The 14662-nt window shown below is 34.7% G+C and overlaps 1 protein-coding gene across 1 annotated transcript; it reads left to right on the plus strand.

The window, feature by feature from the left end:
- Positions 1–1390: 1390 nt before the first annotated feature.
- Positions 1391–13980, plus strand: LOC112723157 (uncharacterized). Its single transcript, XM_025774410.2, has 24 exons — positions 1391–1877; positions 4451–4531; positions 4866–4965; positions 5072–5156; positions 5262–5311; positions 5912–5991; positions 6256–6315; positions 7138–7237; positions 7327–7404; positions 7649–7716; positions 7813–7881; positions 7979–8056; positions 8135–8230; positions 9373–9443; positions 9705–9782; positions 9888–9981; positions 10077–10175; positions 11072–11289; positions 11378–11492; positions 11992–12123; positions 12199–12306; positions 12390–12499; positions 12578–12679; positions 12772–13980. The coding sequence occupies exons 1-24, from the start codon at positions 1833–1835 to the stop codon at positions 13304–13306; spliced, it is 2652 nt and encodes an 883-aa protein (XP_025630195.1). The 5' UTR covers positions 1391–1832; the 3' UTR covers positions 13307–13980.
- Positions 13981–14662: the final 682 nt, after the last annotated feature.

Consider the following 14662-nt stretch of genomic DNA (forward strand, 5'->3'; position numbering starts at 1 on the left):
TAATTAATTATTTAATTTTATATTTTAAAATTTAAAAAATTAGGATTAGCATTTAAATCCATTCACACTACGTACGGTTATTTCTAATCTCCGATCCTCATCTCGCATCACTGAATTTTTCACCGGCCATACCGACGCTGCCGCATCCTTCAACCGACATCGTCCTCACCTCCGCCGGTCAGTCTGACGCGCCTCGCCTTCCGACGCTCAACCTAACGTTGCTGCTGTTGTTTTCGCATCTCTCTTCCGAACCGGCTTCGCTTTCTCCTATTTCTTCAAGCAACTTCTCACCGATGATACCACCATACTCTCCTTCTTCGGATCCAAGCATGATTAGCTTCTTTCATGATTTGAGCCCTATGCTTCACAACAATGCCTGCCTAGTCCTTCAAAATTATGTTTCACCATAATAGTTGTTTCTTTTGTTTATTCATCATCTTCTATTTTAATGATGGTCAATTTGGGATGGTCATTTTAGTAGGTATGCGGATGGTCATTTTAATTTTTATGTAGATGATTATTTTGATTGGATTATGTTTAGTTATAAATAATTAAAATATGTTAGATGTTCAATTTATTAGGTATGCGGATGATTATTTTTATCTTTAAGTAGATGGTTAATTTTTTACTAAGGGTGAGTGCGTGTGAAATGGGATGATTATTGATGAAAGTGAGTGGCCGCCGATTGAAAAAGAAGAGAGTATTTGAGTGAAATATTTTAATAAATTAAGATTTTAGATAGTTATTTTTTTAAAATAACTAACTAGATTTTTTAAAAGTTTAAAATTTGAATGGGGATTTAAAATTTAAATTTTGATGTAAAATAACTGAATAAAATTTTTTAAATTTATTATTTATCTCTATTAAATTAAATAACTAATTTATTATACACATTTGTCAAAATTTTTCATTGGCTCTCTAACAGGATTCAATAACTAACACAATTCTCACAAAATTTTCCTCAAAATTGAGGAAGATTGTTATAAATATTATGGTTAGGTCTACCGGATCGATATAATTATTTGATTTAAAATTTTATTTTATCCGACTTATAACATTTAAAAATAATTTAGAATGTCAATTGTTATATAATTATATTGTTAACACAGTTTGTCATTTCATATACTTAAGATTATTTTTGTTATGATAAGAATTTTTTGGATAATATTTTATTATTTTAAAAAAATATTCATAAATATTTTTAAAAATATTTCTGATTTTACGAAACTAAAAACATAAACACATAACAATCCTTTTATTTACTAAATATAACATTAAATATAAAAAATATAAATATATTTCCATTGGCAGACCATTGCTAATCCGGATTTAAATCTTTTTGTGCTGTGGGATTAGAACTTTAGCGGGGATCGTATGATAGACCCCAAACGGCTTGGCATTTACTGATTTTACTTTGGGATTGAAAATTGGCGAAACAAAACAAACCGCGAAATCGCATGGAACAGCGCGGGCCCTGAGTCAATGGGCTGTTCGTAGTTTGATCCAACTCCAGGGGCATCACTGTCATTCCACACCTTAATACAAAGCGTTAATAGTTTTCTACTCCTTTCTCTGCTTAATCCAAGGTCGGGGTCACATTTTTGCATAGAAAAAATATTAAAAGGGAAGAGAGAGAAAAAGAGGAGAGAGAGAGGAGAAAGTTCACGCTGTTACGTCAATGGCGGTTAGGGTTTCCTTTTGATCCCGCGAAGCTTAATTCTTTCACTGTAATTAATTTCTCTCTCATTCTCCTTCTTCACAAAAACCCTAATCTCAAGGCCCCCCGAGGTTGAGTTATGCGCCTTACCTGCTTTTGAATTTGAGGAGCTGAGATGGGCGCGCCAGAGAAATCACAGGCTAACGCCAATTCGATGCAGGCAAGTAATTGGAAACTTCCACCTCAGCTATATAATCTTAGTCGATGTGTTTTGTTTTGCTATTTGATTATTTTTGGAGTTGAAGTTTCTATCTAATTTATTGGTGCGGGAGCTCGAGGTTCTTCATGGAGTCTGATGCTATCGTTGTAGATTCCGTTGGACTTGTCCTGTTTTGCTTTTTCTGTGGACTTCTTAAATAACTTTTTTTTGGCACTTGTTATTTCTCTTCATCCCCAATTGAATTGAATCGTTCTCTGCTGTAAGCCTGTAACAGGACCCATTTCTGAAATTTGCTGAGAATGCATTTATTTGTGCTGGAGTTTTGATATCTGTGGTTCTTTTAATTCGCATGAGCTTTTGTCGTGACTATGACTTACTTATTTTGGCTATGGCTGTCAAATAGAGATAGTGCATCTCACAATGATTCACTTGAGAGTAATCTAGGATTGCTTATGCAAGAAATGTAGTGTTTTGTGGAACGGGTTGCTAGGTGTCAATTAACTAGACGTAGCTAGTAGTAGAAAAGCAGCTAACAATTTAACATTCCATTAATGGAATTGCACAATGCTAAAAGAGATGGAGTTGCTGTGAAGTGTTAAAATTGGAATTTACTCAAATACTCAATCAACATTGTCTGGAAAATTTGGGAGCAAAGTGTTCCAGATTTGAGAGAAAAAAAGGTAATTCATATATATAGAATGCTGGGTATTTTTTACTGGCACAACCTGAATCACAGTTAAGAACTAACTTCTCTTAAAAACTGCATGTCTTATATCGAATTTTTATAGTATTGACATTTAATTGTGTTCTTCTTTAGCTATTTTTGTCTATTTACATTTATCAGATTAAGTGTTTTTTGCTCTTTTATATAAACTGCCATGTTAATCATCTATAAATTCATCAACTTTAATCATGAATCAAAATTTACAATATACTAAAAGTTCGGTATACTATATTTTTCTCGGTAAAAAAACACGATTTATATTAAAGGGTAAAGTATTGTTTTGGTCTCCAACGTCTGGGATGAATCCTATTTTGGTCCCCTAACGTTTTAATCGGCCTATTTTTATCCTAAAACGTTTAAAATGACATCAATGTTATTCCACCGTCAAATCCTTCACTAACACTTAACGAAATTGATGTACTATTAATAATGCTTTTGTTAAAACTACATTTGCTCAACCCCCCTCTCCCACCTTCACCCTCTTAACAAGTCCAACTCCCATTCTCCTACTCCCTTCTTCTTTCTCCTCAAACCCCTCTTGGAGAATTAATAGTGTAAAAGGGAGAGGAAGAAGGGAGTAGGAGAATGGGAGTTGGACTTGTTAAGAGGGTGAAGGTGGGAGAGGGGGGTTGAGCAAATGTAGTTTTAACAAAAGCATTATTAATAGTGCATCAATTTCGTTAAGTGTTAGTGAAGGATTTGACGGTGGGATAACATTGATGCCATTTTAAACGTTTTGGGATAAAAATAGGACGATTAAAATGTTAGGGACCAAAATAGGATTCACCGCAAACGTTGGGGACCAAAATAGTACTTTACCCTATATTAAAAGTTCCATAATACTATATTTTTTCTAGTGCTGAAGTTTTATTTAGGCATCACGTCATATCCTTACAAGATAACATGATAATAAATTTAATATTGGCTGCACCTTTTTACAAAAAGATGAAGGCAGGAGTTATTTGACCATAGAACTTCTAGTTGCAATTTTATTTATTCGAGGTTTGAAGCTAGAACCCTAAGACCAAGAAGCCACTACTAGTGGCTTTGCAACTTTTTATTTGTTTTGTAACAATTGTTTTAGTGGTCATATTAACAAGAAAACACATATCTGGATTTACAGTAGAACACATAAGAAGACACATAAATGGGATTTACAGCAAATAATGTTTTATGAATGGTATCAACTTTTTAGTGCTATCTTGTTTAACTTGAATTAACTAAATTCTATCCTATCTGTCATCTAACAAGAAGGGGGAAAACCTCCACTTTCCTGCCTATTGTCAGTTGTTGTTAGCAATTGCAAATCTACTATCTAACATCCTATGTTGACCTTCTTATACATTAATGTAAAAATGATCCTATCTGGTTATGATATTTGCTTGAGAGATAGGTTTAGATTCTGTTCTGATATTTGTGACCATATTCCCCTCCCCTCCCCCCTCCCCCTCCTTTCTTTTTTAATTTTATTTCAGTCAAATAAAAAACAAGGAAACAGGATGATTGGAAACCTTTATTTTATGTGGGACTTATAGAAACCATTCCCCTCATTGAAGCCATTACTCTTAAAGTAAAGAAAAGAAAGCTAAAAGAGTGCATTATACTTCACATCTTAGTGACTGATAACAGGATGTTGCAGCGTTGTAGGTGGGCTGCATAGAGATGATCTAATGTAGTTTATGTGTATCTTTGTTCCTTACATACAAGTTCTCCTGTTGGGACTTTTTTGCATGATGCATGAAATGTGTTCTTAATCCTTTTCTTTTACATTGATGCCATCAATGCTTGAATCTGGAGAGCTATATTACTTGATCCTTATTTCGTAATCTGTTGTGTTACTGGTTTTCAGCGTGTCAAGGTCTATCGTCTTAATGATGACGGGAAATGGGATGACCAGGGTACTGGACATGTTGTTGTTGATTATATAGAGGTTTGTACATCTTCCTAATGAAACTTTTGTTTGTGATTACTGACTAGCATGGTTGTTGTATTGAGTCCAACCATATAGTATCTATTAATAAGTCATGATTCTCAAGGGTTGATGAATGTGTTAATTTTGCTGAGACCACTGTTTTCTTCTGGTATATGATTACCATTACATTCCCCTTTTCTCACATAAATGTTTACAGTTTGGAGTTAATGTGGTGTGGATATTGAAAAGAATAAGTGGTCATTGGGCATATTACTGTATTCAAATGCGTATTTACAGTTATGGTTGATTTTCCTTTATTGGACAAGCTTTGAGATTCCTTGCATTTAAACAGCGATCGGAAGATCTGGGTTTACATGTTTTTGATGAAGACGACAATGATCAGATACTTGTGCACCGCATCAATGCTGAAGATATTTATAGGAAACAAGAAGGTAATTGGTAGTTTCTTGTGCTCTGTTTCTTGTGCTCATTCATTTACTCTGGTAATGTATCAGTGTTCTTTGTATTTGTTAATTTGATGGATGTTCTATTCCTTAGATACAATTATCTCGTGGAGAGATCCAGAATATGGTACAGATTTGGCACTTAGTTTTCAAGAGACTAGTGGCTGCTCTTACATATGGTAATGAATAGAATAACTAGTGATTTTAATTAATTTACATGTTGCTCTGGGTTTTGTTCTTGCTACTTTGGAATTGAACGTAATTACTGTCCATGTTTCATTCAGGGATCATATTTGCAATGTGCGGAGGAATATACATTTTAATACAATAAATAGTAAGTAATGAAGATTCTTACAACTATATTAGTTTTTTAAGCAGGAATATACATTTTTTAAGCAGGAAATGCTCACGTGTTGCACTGTTGTTTGCTAGTTAATGATTTTTGTTTTGTAAATAATTTGAATATTAACTCTATCATCTATCTAAAATTGTTTTTTAGGATGTAATGCACACACCATCAATGATAGATTTTCTGACAAATGTCTAATGGGAGATAGGGTTATACCCTTAGCATCTATTTGGTGAAAAGCTCATGATCTATATAATAGGACGATCCTTCTCAAACATGTTGAGAGATTGGAAAGCTTTGCTTTATAGATAATTTTTTTTTCCGTGTTTTGCTTCGTAAAAGGGAACTCTTACCCCTTTCCTTTTCCTGATCTTAATAAAGTTCTTTTTTCTAATTAAAAAAAGATTCTTAGGAGCTGATTATTATTTCTGCTAGTTGAAATGCACCACTATTTACATAGTTAATTGTTGAATATTTTGTTTTACTTTATTTTCTGAATCTTCTTGTTTCTACTACATAGACTAAGCTCTCTCTCTCTCTCTCTCTCTCTCTCTCTCTCTCTCTCTCTCTCTCTCTCTCCATTAGGTGAGCCATTTCACAGCGTCAACAGTGAGTTAAGGGAGTTGCCTGCTGTACAGCTATCCACACTTCCTATGATTCTTAAGGTCTGCCATATCCCTTCATCTTATTTTTTGCTTAGCTTTTGCTTACCTATCCCCCCCCCCCTCCTTAATTTTTCTTATGCAAGCTATTTACGTCTATTTTGCATTTGTCCTCTGCGTTTTTTTTTTTTTTCACAATTTCATTCTTGTCAGAATCCTTTTTCATTTCTAACCTACAAGATATAAACGAATGAAATGTGTGAATAGTTACTTGATATGGTGAGTTTGCTGTGCTGTAAATAATCAATTTGGCTGTTTTCTTTGCAGATTGTGGTTGACAGTGGCATTACAGATCAGTTGCGGCTTACAGATCTAATTTTAAGTGATGTAAGCTGACATAAACTTTCGGAATTTATATCTGATGTATATTCATAGGGATGGTCAGTGACTTTCATTCTGCATACTCTGGTGATCTCTTACCATTGCTACTATTCATTTAAAGTTTGTATTTTTGCCAAAAACCTGTCCTTTTCTACAGTAATGAATTGAGTAAATTCTAAACTTGTTTGCTGTGGAGAGTATGCAGTCTATGGTGCATGCATAGACCTGGGACTTTCTTATGTCAATTCCCAATATATACAAACCCATGCAATGATTTTAACACTAAAAACGTTAGATAGAATAAAACCTTCAACTCAATTGGAGCTTAAATGGATGATGACATGAAGCATAATGTTATATGTTCTCATCTGTGCAATGTGTCAAGATTTTCTTTGCAATTTGCATATCTTGTAAGCAACAAATCTCTCTTAATAATTTGGACGAAGTTATTGAAGTGTCTCATGTAAAAATGTAAGATATTTGTTTTAATGGTTTTCAAATTTAAATCATATTTCCCGATGATAATGTGTCTTTCTCATGATGAACGAATTAAGTTTAGGACGGCATATTATGTTAATATTTAATATGTGTTTAATTCTAATTTCCACTACTGATATAGTGTTCTGCTAATTACTTATTTTACCTTGTTCACATCATAAACTTGCTTGCCTATTGCTTTCTGTTTTGCTTATCTATTATAAAGTCTATATATCACATCATTCATCTGTATGGCTGAATGCTCTTTAGACTTTTTGTAAACTCCATCTTTTTGGTCCATGCATATTTTAAGATTTTTCAACTTTTCCCCCTCTTGTGTCTATAATGCAGCAAGAATTTGTTCGGAAGCTGATGGAAGTATTTCGACTATGTGAAGACTTAGAAAATATAGACGGCCTTCACATGATTTATAAAATAGTCAAAGGGATCAGTAAGTATTGATTACTGTGTCATTGTGTTAGATCCTTTTGTTGTCATTTATTTCTTCCTTCATAACAGGAATATGTTCGTCTCTTGCAGTTTTACTTAATAGCACACAGATTTTTGAGAGGATTTTTAGTGATGAATATATAGTGGACATTATTGGTGCGCTTGAGTGTAAGTTTCATTCGTCAGAAATTTATTTCCTGTTTACGTGAACCGGTGCCTCTCATACACTTATTTGTTTCTAAATGAAAATTCTTTTATCATATCGTGATTGTATATTGGTATTCCTTACCTGGTAATAGTGGTTCTAGTTCCAATGTAATTGATTTTAGATGGTTTCATTCCATATTCCCCTTTCCATCTTACAGTTTTAGGTTCCTTAATCACTTGTTTTTTACTCTTTTTTAATATGCAGATGATCCAGAGCTTCCGTGTGTTCAACATCACCGTAAATTCTTAAAGGAGCATGTAATTTTTAAGGAGGTAAGTCCTCCTGCCTCTTCTCTTCAAGATTGTAGCTATATCTGTAGACATGCCTGGAAGTTCTACCTTACTGTATTTTTTTCTCCCTTCTTGTAGGCCATACCTATAAAAGATCCCTTTGTCTTGTCAAAGATCCATCAGACATATAGAGTTGGTTTTTTGAAGGTTTGTCTTAATTAGTTAATTTTCATCTTGTTATTGCTGACTGGCAGGCTGATTTCTTCCTTAATGCAATTTTTATTTTACTACTTTCCACATTCAGGATGTTGTTTTGGCTAGGGTATTGGATGAGGCTACTAGTGCAAATCTCAACTCCATAATACATGCAAATAATGCCATGGTAAGCTTCAATTAGTAGTACAAGATAACTTGGTTAAATATTTTATCTTCATTATTAACTGCCCTGTCAATATTTTAGGTTGTTTCTTTGTTGAAGGATGACAACACATTTATCCAGGAGTTGTTTGCTAGGTTAAAATTGCCTTCCACCTCTCCTGAATCGAAGAAAAACTTGGTATGTCTTGATTAAGACATTGTTTTATTTGCTTCTTGTAGGCTGTAGTCAGAACTTGTATGTAATAGAAAGACTGACAGGCATTTCCTTTACCTTTTCTGAATATTAAAGAGGGAAAATTGGGATAATTAAAAGATCTAACTTTTTAATTTAATCAAATATGGGTTAAAACAGTAAATCAGAAGACAGATTTTTAAAAAGTGAGGTTCTGCATGCGTTAGATTCCATTTCCAGTTCCATCCTTCTGAATATTTCTGATAGTTGTTGGAACAAACACAACCATGACAGTTCTACTGTGAAATTTCCATCATGAAGAAACTTTTACAATGTGAATTTGCCCTTACCAGTAGATGACACTTACTATATACATGCAGTGCGAATGGTGCCTCTTGATGACTTTTAGGATCCTTGCATGAGTTTATACTGATAGATGCTCCCTATTGAACACTTCTTTTCTTTCTCCCCCATCATATGATCTTTCAAAACTTCAGAAATTTATTGCTCGAGTATTAAACTTTTTGCTGTGCTCTTGTCCCCTTGGATAGGCTTTTACACAGATCTCAGGCTCCCTTGTTCTCTAGCTTTCAACTTGGCCACAGATTTAAATTTACCAACATTTGATCGATAAGATATTGGTAGAATGTATTTTCATAAATGTTGCCACATGTGATGAATAAGATATTGGTAGAATGTATTTTCGTAAATGTTGCCATTCTACTCTAGAATTACATTTGTAATTGGAAAGTGCAGAAAGTCAAAATTGTTTCTCCTTTTCATCTTAGCTTTCTGGTCAGAAGAGCCACAGAAATCCTTCTAAAATTAATATTTCATTTTATCAATGCTTATAAATGTTACTTGTTTAATAGTTGTAAATGTCAAGATACCTGAAAAAGAGTGATTTGATTAATAATTGAACAAATATATTGATATTAGAATAAGGGCGATGTTTCTCCTTCTAAATGAATCATAGTTATTAAATTTGAATTTTATCATATATTGATATGCTACATTAGTGAGGATATTATCCTAACTTGTATCATTATAACTCCTAAATTTTAAAGCTGTATTGCTTAATAATTGTTGTCTTTGTTGGTGCTGATTCTTATTTTAAACTTGATATGCATCATTTATGGGATGAATAGGTATATTTCCTGCACGAGTTTTGTACCTTAAGCAAGAGCTTACAGATGGTCCAGCAGCTTCGGCTCTTTAGGTAATTACACGTGATATTGTGATCATGGAACTAGTTAGAGCTTTTCGACCAAGATTATAGCACCGGTATTATGTAATCTTTCACATTCTATGTAATAATGTGCAACTGTAGTATGGTATTATAATCATTTATAATACTTTTCTGACTTGTAGTACTGATGTTTAAATCTTAGTTATTTTTTATTTGATTTATTCTAGCTAGGTTTGCAGGTTTTATGAACCCTGTTGGTTCTCAGCTTTTAATTTTTATGCATGTTTTTAGGGATCTAATGAATGAAGGCGTCTTTGATGTCATCACCCAGGTTTTGCAAAGTCAAGATAAGAAGTTGGTGCTAATTGGGTATTGATTCCCCTTTGTCACCTTGATCTGTTCATGATTCAGTTTTGGGTGTTCATGCATTTCTTATGGTTAATTTCTAATGTGAACTCATTATGATGGTTGCAGAACAGATATCCTGATTCTCTTCTTGAATCAAGATCCTAATCTTTTGCGATCCTATGTTGTTCGGCAGGAAGGAATAACACTTCTTGGACTTCTGGTATGCTTTGCATGCGAATGAGGTCATATTTTTCTTATGACATGAATGTATAAAATTACTGAGAAGGTATTTATTAGACAAGTTATCCTGTACAGGTTAAGGGAATGATAACAGATTTTGGGGACAACATGCATTGCCAATTTCTTGAGATCCTTCGCAGTCTATTGGATTCGTGTACATTATCTGGACCACAGGTACCTGTTACTGATATTTTCTTTAATTTCAATTGTTTAACTGTATTTGTCACTGCTATGGATATGATAATAATGGTTATATATGACATATTTATTTTCAAGGTTTCCTTTGGTACCCTTGTTTATATCGGGTATTGTTACCTTTTCAATAATAATATTTAACGGTTGTGAATGTTTTTGGGTAAACTTTCTGGTTTTTTTTTAATTTACTTATAAATAAATAGTGAGGTGAACTTTTTTATTTTATTACAAGTTTTATAGAAATGGAAACATAGTGATTTGAGTTAACACATGATTGATTCTTAGCCTTTAGCCACAAATAACTAGTGTTTTGGTACAAGAATGTTACTTATATTTGTAGTAGTTTGAGGTTTTAATTTCTTCGTGAGTGTAACAGAAACCTTGTGTTGGATTAGCAATTTGTTTATTTATTCATTATCCTGACATGACATGACTATTCTTGATTTTTAAGTTTAAAATGGAGGGGGGAGAGAGAAGCCTCCAAGCATAGTACGGGTGTATTCAGTTTTAGATTGTAATTCTCTCTGCTAAAATAAAATTTTGATCTTTTTAGTTGGTAATGTAGTTTGTCTAGGGTTGATGTTGCTATCATATACCAAAAAATCACTGGAACTGATGCAGTTGAATTTATTCTTGCTAGTTTGGATTCTGAATTGTGTATCTTCTAATTATTGGAGATGTCAGTTAGTAGTCTTATTTTGCATTTGAAGTCGACTTGTTAAAAAGATAAGTTTGGATGTTGAGTAGTAATTTATTACACATCCTCTAAATTGTTGGAAAAAACTTCTTTTACATAAGATGGAAGTCCTTTTCTAGGTTAATAAGATATGCATTCCTGGACTTGTTTTATTGATTGTTTCAGTTCTATCTGGCAGAGGGACACAGTTATTGATATTTTCTTTGAGAAGCATTTGGGTCAACTGGTTGAAGTTGTTGCAGAATCTTGTCCTTCAGAAAGTATGGTTGATGCAAGCAGCAAGTTAATAGGCTCTAGAAGAAGAGCTCAATGTCAGAATGTGACAAAGCCAGAGATACTGTCCAATATATGTGAATTGCTATGCTTTTGTGTCCTACATCACCCTTACAGGATAAAGTATTACCTCTTGCTCTGCAGTTAGTAGAATTTTCTTTTCAGTGAGTCATGACAATTCTGATCATGGATCTCTCTTTGCTGCTTTCAGGTGCAATTTTCTTCTTAACAATGTGATTGAAAAAATTTTGCTACTGACACAGAGAAGAGAAAGATACTTAGTTGTTGGTGCTGTCCGTTTTGTTCGTACTATACTTTCCCGCCATGTAAGTTCATAAGATGTCTGAAATGGTGACTAAAATTTGAATTTATTCTGTGTTCTTTGACATTATTTCTTGTTGCCCAAAGGGATCTAGTTGAAATTCATGAAATTCAACATATTGTTGGTTGAGATGGCTGAACCTTTTTAATTTATGAAGCACCAGGTTAAGATACAATACTGATACGATCTGGTGCCAATTCAGGATATAATGAAGTTTAAAATAACTCTATGGGCCCTATACCTGACGGCGAGTTTTTAAGAAAATAATAATATATGCCGTATCCTGTATGCTTTTAAAGTTGCTGTGTCCCAATATGGGGTCACGTCTCACATCCGTGCTTCCTAGGTGATTAGCCTATTGTTAGCTTGTTGCTTTGAGCTTTTACTGTCATTCTCTTTATTTTTTGTATTTTCTTTCTGATGCCATTGTTGTTTCTGGAAAATTTTCAATGGTTTCCTCCTTAGATACTATACAACTAACAGTTCAGAGTGCTAACCTGCAGGATGAGCATCTTATAAACTATTTTGTACGGAACAATGTTCTCAAACCAATTATAGATGCCTTTGTTGCTAATGGCAACCGCTACAATCTGCTCCATTCTGCTGTTCTGGAACTTCTGGACTATATACGGAAGGTGCCTGTTCTTATTGGTATTCATTTCAATACTAATGCTGCAAGTATTTTGCACTGATATCATTGCATCGTGTAGGAGAATATGAAATCATTGTTGAAATATATAATTGATTCTTTCTGGGACAAGTTGGTGAAATTTGAGAATTTGGCATGCATTCACTCTGTGAGAGTGAAATATGAGCAGGTATTGTTATCTTAAATTATCCACTAGTCCTCGGGATAGGTGTGCCACATAGGTTTGAGCTTTACTTATATGCATGCTTGCAGTCTATGGATAATGGTGGCACAAAAGATGCTGCTAATGTGGTCGATCTGCGAAGAAGAACTGATGAGCGTGCTCTGGAGGAGGAGGAGGAACATTACTTTAATGAGGACAGGTACGCCTCTCTTCTCTTAGTTATTGAAGGAGGTTTTATACACGCAGGATAAAGTCTCATGGCTATTTTGTGATGCAGTGATGAGGAGGATACAGCCTCTGCATCCATTCCACCTAATCAGAAAAGGGAACGACAACCTAGTTTATCTAATGGAGTTGCTACAAGCTATTCACAAACAAGGTTGACTGGTGTTTCTTTTTGACTTTTTGGTTTGGATTGGAAGTCAATATAATGTAAATGTAAATATCTAATATGTTCATCTTGATTTTCAGTCCAAGGTCCGGTGGACTGGTTGACTATGATGATGATGAGGATGATGAAGATTACAGGCCACCGCCAAAGAAGCAGAAAGAAGCTTCTGAAGATGACGGGGAAATGGAGTTTCTTCGGCTCAAAAGGAATCTGCCTTCAAAGGACAAGGAATCAGAACATGTGAAGAAGCAGAAGTCATTCAAGAATACAAAATCTAAAGATAGTGTTTTTGCTGCTTTGTGTTCAACCTTAAGCCAAGCTGTGCTACCTGGTAACAAAACTACAAACAACGTTCATACAGGTGGTGCACCAACTGAGGGTAGAATGAACTCAAGTGAAGACAATCAGGGAGAGGGGGCAAATGTTTCTACAAGTAGCTCTGAAAATAATAGCAAGGAAGCAGCTGAAGATAACCATGTAGAAAAAGAAACCGCAGCCTCCAGAGGATTTTCTGATCGCTTGCATGGAACGTCAGATAACATACAATTGAGTGGAGAGGAACGTCCATTGGTTCCGCCAAAATCGTCGCCAGAGATGACCGTAAATGGATCATAAGCTTTTAGAATCAAGCAGGAAAGCAGATCATTTGTTCTATTTGACGTATATTGCTGGTGACCGACTGCCAAAGCAATACCTTTGCCTTCAGGGGGTGATAAATTCTGATTATGAATTCCAATATTCCATCGAGGACATGTGGAGAGATATACTGTACAGGCCACTACGGCAGGAAGACATTAATACAGCTGCGTGCGAGGATCTGCTCTTATCCTTCAGTTTGCTATTTCAGGCTTTGAGCTTAGTAATTGTTGCTTTTGTATAACGTTTCCTCGGAGTAATAATCTTATGTTTCTCTCTCCTTTCCCACCTCCTTCCCCTTTCTTTCTGATTTTTATCCCCCTAGCTCCTTTACTTTGATAGCGCCTTGCGAAGGATCCAGGATGCGGGTAAGGGGTGATCATGTTATGATTTCCTTTGTCAGAGTTAGTTGAACTTCGTGATATAGGGCACCAAATATATGCCCAACACAGGTTTTCCTATTTTTTTTTTTTTTTTTTTTTTTCATTTTTGTCATGGGGTTGTGGATGTGACGGTAGTAGGGATATGTGCAGCGAGTTTGTTGGGTCAATTTTTCAGTAGTGTTGTAGGGGTCATCATCCATTGTAAATGTGTATTCAACTGTTACCTATGCAATGGACTTCTCTTGATGAGTTGATGCTCTTCCGTTGGAACTGGATTTTCATGGGCTTGTGTTACCTAGGCTTTGCCTTAGTCGCGTGTTTTGGTTTAATATCAATATTTGTGGTGTGTTATATATGCTGTGTATTGAAAGTCGGTGCTTGGGCTAAGGAGAGAACTACTTAACCGCGAACTGATCCCTCTACTTGATCTGGAATTCGGTGTAGAACAGCTCAGCTGTGCCCTTCTCAAGAGAGATTAGGTGAGAATGTGAGTAAACATTTTATTTACGGCCTGCAAACGTGTTTTGCAAGGAATAAGCTACAATGGACATGTTTTGTGGTATCGTTGTTGCCGTTGACTGCTCTGGCTCTGTTTGTTCCGCCGATGGATATGGAAGCTTTTGCGAAGTAATCCATCACCTACTCGAGATAAAACTATAAAAGCCGAGTCAAGTGTTGCCTGATCAAATACATACTTTATATTCCCTCTACTGTGTTATTGAGTCTCTGATAGCATGTTCTTAAATAAAAGAACTGTTTCGATTAAAGTTGAAGTAGTATTTCTCCTAGCGAAGTAGCATTGCAATACTAACACCAATAATAATAATAATAATGACGATAATAATTTGTTAACCCCCTTCTGCAGTTGAACTTTCCTCATTTGCATTGCACATATATTACGTGATTCACGTCTAAATTTGAGCCGGCATGGATATTTTAAATATCCTGTAAA

This window comes from Arachis hypogaea, chromosome 11 (assembly GCF_003086295.3).
Source record: "Arachis hypogaea cultivar Tifrunner chromosome 11, arahy.Tifrunner.gnm2.J5K5, whole genome shotgun sequence".
In the NCBI taxonomy this organism is placed as follows: Eukaryota; Viridiplantae; Streptophyta; class Magnoliopsida; order Fabales; family Fabaceae; genus Arachis; species Arachis hypogaea.